Source organism: Nicotiana tomentosiformis, chromosome 6, assembly GCF_000390325.3.
Source record: "Nicotiana tomentosiformis chromosome 6, ASM39032v3, whole genome shotgun sequence".
Taxonomy (NCBI): Eukaryota; Viridiplantae; Streptophyta; class Magnoliopsida; order Solanales; family Solanaceae; genus Nicotiana; species Nicotiana tomentosiformis.
The window spans coordinates 65818241-65827366 of NC_090817.1; the positions used below are offsets into that span (position 1 = coordinate 65818241).

General features: G+C 39.0%; 1 protein-coding gene across 1 annotated transcript; it reads right to left on the reverse strand.

The window, feature by feature from the left end:
• Nucleotides 1–7284: 7284 nt before the first annotated feature.
• LOC138894122 (uncharacterized) lies at nucleotides 7285–8181 on the reverse strand. The gene has a single exon (XM_070178802.1). The coding sequence runs from the start codon at nucleotides 8179–8181 to the stop codon at nucleotides 7285–7287; it is 897 nt and encodes a 298-aa protein (XP_070034903.1).
• Between the last annotated feature and the right edge of the window lie 945 nt (nucleotides 8182–9126).

Consider the following 9126-nt stretch of genomic DNA (forward strand, 5'->3'; position numbering starts at 1 on the left):
ATCCAACATTGACACATATTAGAGTATTAAGCACTTATCATAAAGAACCAGGGTCATTTAGGTTATAAATATCACTTGTTTAGAGCACATCTTCCCCCTTTTGGCATCATCGAAAAGTTACAAAAAGATGTGTGAGTCCCAGATTTTATAAAAATTACTCATGGCCACTGGACAACTGCAAATGCATTCATGGATCAATCATCAGTAATCAACTAAGAATTCAAACTATCAAAGAAATAGAGATAGTGCATGAGAACAAGAGCAACAAATTTCATTGATAGAAGGTACGGTTCTTCCACAATCCACAAAATGAAATAAAAATATTTAAAGCATGAGCAACAAAAAGAAAAAAAGTCCCGAATATGGGTCACTGAATTTCTAGGCAGGCTAGGCAACTAAGGCTTGGAAGAACTAGGGGCTTGGGTTTTGGCTTGGAGAAGATTCAGCATATCGTGAAGAATTCCCTCATTCTTCTCTCTTTCCTTTGTAAGCTCAACTCTGAGAACATCCCTCTCAGTTTCAACCTTAGCCAAACGAGTCTTCAGCCTTGCTATCTCAGTATCATTTGCCCCACTCTCCTGCACTAGAGCTCTGACCTTGCTGTTTACAGGTGTCCTTTTCGATGAACCAAGTTCATTGGGGACGGCATGGATCTCATAATCACAAGCAAGAAGAGTATTGATCCCAAAATGGTCTTTGCTTGTGGCCATCTCCGCGTTCTTCAATGGCACTTTATAATGAGCAAGAACAGAAGTGAGGATGAAACCATAAGGAATGGCATGGGCTTTGGAGCCATTGGCAACTCTGTCCAAAAGCTGAATGATGAATCCATGCCAGTTTATCTGCCTCCGACTGTCCATACACTCCATCAAGACCAAGTTCATGCAATTTGCAATATGCCTCCTTTCCTGCCTTGGCAACACGCACTTGTTGATGAATTCAAAGATCACTTTGTGGGGTGCCTTTATTTCACTCTTATAGACTGCCTTGGGCTCACTCTCTTTTTCATTATCACAAAATTTCCTTGTGATAGCCAGGGCAGTTGGAAGAGAATCCAGACTGGGCCATTTCTGCCTAGTATAGTCATCATAGCCTTTAGAGGATATGCCAAGGATTTCACCCAGTTCTTTAGCATCAAAAGAGATTTGGACCCCTTTCACTAGGCTGGTGACTCTGCCTTCCTTGACCTCAGCATTGGCCATGAATTCAACAATCTCATTCCTAGCCAGTCTCCCATCCAACTGAAGGACCATGTCCTTCCATCCCTATATCTCAAGCTTCTCTAGCAGCAAAATCATTCCTTCTTCTTCCAAGTCCTTCAACAATCTCCCCTTCAGAATTGTTCTTTTACCAAACTTTGTCAGCTTGTCCTTCTCACCATCAGACACATCCTCCTCTTCACCACTCTAATCATCTTCTTCATTAATTTTCACTTGCTTGGCTTTCACCGCAGACCTGGTTCGCTTAGCCAAGATAGAGGATTCAGCAGACTTAGAAACAGATGAAGACTTCTTTGAGGAAGTCTTGGCTTTCTTTGGCTTAGGGGTCTGAACCTCTACCTCTGCCACCTTTTCACTTTGATAGACCAGGTCCATATCATCTAACTCAATAGCCTCAACAGACTCAACCACTTTTTCTTTCCCTTTATCCACTATTTTCTTCTTACTCTCCTCTAAACTCTCTGCAACTCCTCCTCACTCTGCTTTAGCTTGCTCCTTGTAGTTCTTGCTCTTGGAAGAGGAATATCAGAGGTCTCAGAATAAGCAGATTTCTATTTCTTGTTGGCTCTTGCTGTCTCAGAGGTTATAGCTTTAGGAGTTCTTTTCTTCTTGGGTTGGTAACTGTCACTTAACCTTTTCAAGAGATTAGCCAGGGTTTCCTCAGCAGATGAACCAGGTTCGTCTGCTTGTTTTCCAAGATTTACTAGCCCTTTAGTGACTTCTCCTGATCCACTTCCCCTTGTGTGCTTGCCACCTTCTTCCTCCTTCCCTGGCTCAGCTCCACAAACAACCATTCTAACAGATTCAGAGGTGGGTGAAGAATCAACCACTTCTTTCCCTTTTTCCCTCTCTTCACTCCGTACTCCCTCTCTCTCTTTTTCTTTTTCAATTTTTTTTTTTACCACCTCTCCTTCTTGTCTCGGGCATTTCCACATCTATCACAGACCCAACCAGGATGAACCTAGTTTTTAAATTTTTAGCGATCTCAGAAATAACCTCAGATGAAGGATTTGGGACAGAAGTTACCTGTTCAGAATCGGAAGACCCAATTTCTTCCCCCTCAGTCACTGATTTAAAGGAATCACTCGAATTTTGTGAGTTGTGGGCTTGGCTTGCTTGAAGCTGGGCATTTAATTTTCAAGATAAAGGACCGTTGGCCACTGTTTTTCTAGCAAGCATTTTGACTCTCCTTTTTCTAGGTTGGGGGATAGAACTAGGTTAAGGGGTTGTAGAGGAAGAGGAAGGAGTAGGGGCTAGAGGAGTACCAGGGTTATTCCAGAGGTTAGACATTTTGGGTATGGTTTTGTGATGAAGGAAAAAGCTTGGATAGAATTCGAAGGCAAGGAGAGAAGAAAGGGTTTCGACGGTTTTTCAGAAATAATAAAGAATTTGCAGAGTTGATGAGGGATTTAAAGGAGAAGTGTAATTAATACACAACTTCAGATTTTTGTCGTCAATTAGAAGTCTAATCACTCTGCAATTTTTCAGTTTGGAATGACGGTTACAGCTCTCCTAGAATCTAGGTGTTTTAATTCGGTGAGGATTCTTTAGTTGAAACGGACTGGTTCAAATTTTTATTGGATAGGCTTTGGAAGATTTTGGACTTGGGTAGAGTTCTGCACATGATTTAAATATTAGTATTTCAAAATGTGCATAGTGTAGAACACAAACCTCGTTTTTCAGATGAATCAGCACTGATGAACCAGGTTCTTCACTAAGAATCCTCTCAACCATGTCTCAATTTGCAAATATAGAGAAAATTTCATTAGAGACCAATGATTCATATTAAAACATAGCATAGGAGTATACTATTTACAATATGAGACTGAGCAACAATTAATCTGGTTATTTACACAAGTTTCAGATTTTCTAACCAATTTTTTTTTTTTTTTTTTTTTTATGTACAATCTGAACTAGTTCACTTAGGTGATCTTAATCATCCCTAATTCTAGCCTGTTCCTTTCAAAGTGCTCTCTACTTAGTGCTTTTGTAAATATGTCAGCAATCTGTTTATGAGTAGCACAAAACTCTATAGTGATCAATCCCTTCTCATAATTGTCCCTTAAAAAGTGATGTCTAACATCTATGTGCTTTGTTCTTTTATGATGAACGGGGTTCTTTGTCATACTAATAGCACTAGTGTTATCACAAAAGATAGGGATACATCCAACATCGATTCCAAAATCCCTTAATTGCTGTTTAATCCACAATAGTTGAGCACAACATGAGGCAACGGCAACATACTCAGCTTCAGCAGTAGATAAGGCCACAGAATTTTGCTTTTTGGCTGCCCAAGACACAAGACATGAGCCAAGAAAGTGTGCCATACTTGAGGTGCTCTTTCTATCCACAAGAAAACCTGCATAATCAGCATTAGCATATCCCACAAGATTGAAATTACTACCTTTTGGATACCAAAGACAAAGATCAGTAGTGCCTTTTAGATATCTCAAAATTCTCTTGACAACCGTCAAGTGAGACTTCTTCAGATTTACCTGAAATCTTGCACAAAGGCCTACACTGAAAATAATGTCAGGTTTACTAGCAGTGATATACAACAATGAGCCAATCATTCCCCTATACAAATTCTGATCAATAGATGAACCAGATTCATCTATATCCAACTTTGTAGCTGTTGCAATAGGAGTGTCGATTTCTTTAGAATCTTCCATTTTAAACCTTTTAAGCAACTCTTTTACATACTTCTGCTGGTGGATCATAGTTCCATTTGAATTTTATTTAATTTGTAAGCCTAAAAAGAAATTAAGCTCACCCATCATGCTCATTTTAAATTCACTCCCCATTAGTTTAGCAAAATCTTTACTTAACTTATCAGTAGTTGCTCTAAAGATTATATCATCAACATATATCTGAACTACCAAGAGATCTTTACCTTTTTCTTTTAAGAACAAAGTATTGTCAATTTTACCTCTCTTGTAGTCATGCTTAAGCAAAAACTTTGATAATCTTTCATACCATGCTCTTGGCACCTGCTTGAGCCCATAAAGTGCTTTGTCAAGTTTGTACACATGATCAGGACTTTCCTTGCTTTCAAACCCTGGAGGTTGCTTGACAAATACTTCTTCCTTTAGATAGCCATTAAGGAAGGCACTCTTGACATCCATCTGGTGAAGGGTGAATTCCATATAAGCAGCAAAGGCTATGAGGAGTCTTATTGCTTCCAACTTTGCGACTGGAGCAAAGGTTTTATCATAGTCTATGCCCTCCTCTTGGCTATATCCTTGAACCACCAATCTTGCCTTGTTCCTTGTAACTGTTCCATCTTCATCAAGTTTGTTTCTGAAGACCCATTTTGTGCCAATTACTGATCTGTCCTTGGGTCTTGGTACCAGATGCCAAACTTGACTCCTTTCAAATTGGTTGAGTTCATCTTGTATTGCATTTATGCAGTCTGCATCCTGCAAAGCCTCAGCGACATATTTAGGTTCAATAAGAGATAAGAAGGCATCAAAAGCACAAAGATTCTTTAATGAAGTTCTGGTTTTGAAGCCTCAGCACAATTATATTCTCAATAGGATGAGAACTTTGATACTTGTAAGGTTTCACAACCAACTGGTTTCCCCTTGATGTTCCCTCAATGTTATGTTATTGTGGAACAGGTTCAGGTACAAGTTCCACTGAAGTTTGAGAATTGCTTTGTTCTATTCCCCTTGTCATGTTGCCGGGGATAGATGAACCTGTTCCATCACATGTTCCTTCCTCCAGAGCTGCTTCAGTCTAGGCTGTGGTTTCATTTAAGTGTTTAACCAGCCCAATTGCTTCATCATCCTGTTCCTGTCTCTCAGAAAGAATGTTAGTTTCATCAAAAATCACATGTACACTTTCTTCAACACACATAGTTCTTTTGTTATATACTTTATAAGCTTTACTATGTGAAGAATATCCCAAGAATACTCCCTCATCACTTCTGGGATCAAACTTACCTAGGGAGTCCTTACCATTATTGTTCCCAAAGCACTTGCATCCAAATGCCCTAAGATAAAATATGTTTGGTTTTCTCCCTTTAAGTAACTCATACGGAGTCTTCTCTACTAGAGGTCTTGTCATGCACCTATTTATGCTATAACATGCAGTATTTACAGCTTCTGCCCAAAAGTTATGGGGCAGCTTACTAGAAAGAAGCATAGTCCTAGCCATATCTTCAAGAGTCCTATTCTTTCTTTCAACTACTCCATTTTGTTGTAGAGTTCTAGGGGCAGAGAAATTATGATCTATGCCATGCACATCACAAAATTCAGCAAATTTAGCATTTTTAAATTCAATACCATGATCAGACCTAATTGATGCAAGTTGATTTCCTAATTGTTTTTGAGTTTTTCTAACAAAGGAAGTGAACATGTCAAATGCTTCATCTTTAGATGCTAAAAATAGTGTCTAGGTAAACCTAGAATAATCATCAACAAGCACCATCACATATCTCTTATCACCTCTACTTAATGTTCTCATTGGACCACAGAGGTCCATATAAACCAGTTCCATCGTTCTGGTGGTACTTACCACTTTCTTGCATTTAAAAGAGGATCTTACCTGCTTCCCCCTTACACAAGCCTCACAAACTTTGTCTTCCTTGAACTTAATGTTAGGCAGTCCTATCACCAACTCCTTGGAGACTAATTTGTTTAGTTGACTTAGACTTGCATGTCCAAGTCTCCTATGCCAAAGGAGGGGATCACTATCCAGCACACTTAAGCAAGTTAGTTCATTCTCTGAGAGTGTCGACAGATCTATAATATATATATTATTCACTCTTTTACCCTGCAAAATAATTTTTTCAGTGATAAGATTTATCACAAAACATTTAGTAGAGGTGGATGCTACCAAGTTACCTCTATCACACAATTGTGACACACTGATTAGGCTATACTTCAAGCCGTCTATCAAGTAGACATTCTCAATGGAATGAGAGTCATCCTTACCTACCTTACCAACCCCAATGATTTCATCTTTATTTCTATTTCCAAAGGAGACAGTTCCTCCTTTGAGGTCCTCAAGTGAAAGGAACTGGTCCTTGCTTCCTGTCATATTCTTTGAGCAACCACTGTCCATGTACCATATTTGGATGCTCCCCTTCACTTGAACCTACAAAAGGAAATCAGGGGTTAGTCTTAGGAACCCAAACTAGTTTGGGTCCCTTTCTACAAGCAAAAGGATGAATTAAATTCTTTTTAGCCCAACTTGGTAACCAATTATTCTCTTAAACAAAATTTTTGTTCTTTTGACTCGCCCTTTCTTTTGCGTTACATTCACTTTTATAGTGACCAGTCTTACCACAGTGAGTACAAATCTTGTTCTCAGGATTAGTGAGGTACTTGCTTTTAGGATCCCACTTAGGTAGCTGATTCCCAAAGCCAAGTCCTCTTCTATTGCTACTGTGATGTTCCTGTAGCCATGACAAAGCATCGAAGGACCTGTTCCATTTACTAGTTCTGTCTAGTTCATGCTTGACCTTGCCTAGATCCTCCTTTAGCACTCTTACCTGGTCATCCTTCCTATATAACTCATCTTTCAGTTTGCCTACATTTTCTTCTAAAGTGAGTTGTGTGCAATTAGTTGTCTTCTTACTGGTTCCTAGTTTCAGTTTTAGATTTTTAGATTTTAACTCAAGAACATTTGCTTCAAGTATATGAACCTGGTTCTTCAGAGCAGTATTTTTACTCACAGTCTCACTAACTCTGAGTTTCAGGTTCTTACACTTTGCCTTTAAAATCACACAATCTTTAGACAGCTATTCTTTTTCTTTATTTATTTCCTCAGATTCATCAATGAAATCTAGCAATAATTCAGAGAGTTTTTCTTTAGACAAAAACTTAGTCTTGTCTTTGAGATGAATTATACTTACCTCAGATTCCTCATGAGATTCCCCATCTGATTCTCCAATTGCCATAAGTGCTTGTTCATCTCCATCTTCATCATTTGATTCCTCATCTGAACTTTCTTCCCAAGCAGCAACCATAGCCTTTGTTGATCCTTTGTTCTTCTTGGGATGAACCTGTTCCTTCTTCCTATTCCTTCGTTCAGATCTTTCCTTCTTTCATTCAATTTCCTATTGAGGGCAGTTCTTGATGTGATGAACAGTCTTCCCACACTTGTAGCAGCCCTCATTGGTCGTTTTTTCAGGAACCCTTGCTTTGTTGTAATTTTTACCTCTTGAAGAACCTTTTCCTCTCATAAGGTATTTCTTTAAGTCTTTGGTGATCATAGCCATTTCATCTTCCTCCAGATTAGCACCTTCAGTGATTCTGAGTGCCAGACTCCTTTCCTTCTTGGGTACATCCATCTTCATGATTTTCCTTCTAAGTTTATAAGTAGTGAGATTTCCAATTAGCTCATCCAACCTAAGAGTGGCAATATTCTTTGATTCCTGAATGGCAGTGATTTTGCTCTCCCAAGTAACTGGTAGAACCCTAGTCAGAATCTTCTCAACTTTGTCTTCTTCAAGAAGAGTCCTTCCAAGAGACTTCAGTTCATTAGTCAGTGTGGTGAACCTTGTATACATCTCTTGGATAGTATCTCCTTCTTTTATAGAGAAATTCTCATATTGAGAATATAGTAAAGTACCTACGGACCTCTTCACCTGAGCAGTTCCTTCATGAGCCACTTGCAAGGTGTCCCAAATTTTCTTAGCAGTAGTACAACTTTGAATTCTGCTGTACTCGTCTGGACCAAGTCTACACACAAGCCATTTCTTGGCCTTAGCATTCTTCTCCCACTTTCTCAAGTCCTTAGCAGTGCAATCAGCTCTTGTCTTTGGCACCTCTTCTCCTTCGGCATTTATCTTCATGGTAGCCAATGGACCATCTGTGATAATGTCCCATAGCTCATAGTCTTCTCCTATGATGTGGCCTCTCATTTTGTTTTTCCACCAGGAGTAGTACTGGCCATTGAAGAGTGGTGGCCTAGCAGTGGATTGCCCTTCCCAGTTTCCAGGTGGTGCACTCATCTTGATCTTCTCTTAAGGTGTTAGCCTTTTCAAGGATAACTGCTCTGATACCAATTGATGTTTTATACGTCAATACCACACGTGGGGGGGGGGGGGGTGATTTGTATGGTGTCCAATTTTTCGCGTGCACAGATTATAGAAGGACCTGGTTCTTCTGTGTGTTTCAACTGCTACTGTTGCGGAATAATAAGTACAAAAAATAAAAAAACATAGATATTTTTACGTGGAAAATACCTGGCTCAAAAGGTGAAAAAACCACAACCTATATCCCATTAGGATTTTCCCAAAACTCTTTACTAAATTAGTGAGCCAAAACAACATTTACAAAAACTCTTTTGTAAACCTAGGATTACCTCTAACCCTTTGTAGCAAACTAGCCTCTAGCTATTTGCGACAAACTTCAAGTTAACTCTAACTTGAAAACACAAAGTATCTATTACAGACGCTTCTAGATAAAGCTAAAAAGGTACAAGTTAAAACCAACTACTACAAATAACTAGACTAAAAGACAACAGTTAGAACTGGTTCTTCTAGTTGGTTCAAGTAGCATCAGATTCGCACACTCAAATATCACTCGAACTGCTTGCAAAATTGCCTCGCTATTTTGCTCTCAATTCTTGCTTATCTTCTGCTTTTGTGCATCACTGTACAATAAGAACATTCTGCAAGATATAGGAGTTAGTAGATAAAGAATTAACTAGAATCCTAATGCTACTCTTCCTTGGTGGAAGAGTTCTAGTTAAACTCAACTCCTAAATCATTCCTTATCTTAAATATTGTTCTTACTGAATAAGGAGTCCTTCTCCTTATCGTTTTTTGTAATCTTTTCGATCAGGAGATATCTCATTCTACCAGAATACGCTTATCTCCTGCATGTGCAACTCACGTGCCTTGACTCTGCCGGTTTCTATGTCTGCCAGTGATGGACCTGGTTCATATCTGAGT

Excerpts from the sequence above, each read along its gene's own strand:
- LOC138894122 (XM_070178802.1), bottom strand. The coding sequence starts at position 8,181 with ATGAGTGCACCACCTGGAAACTGGGAAGGGCAATCCACTGCTAGGCCA.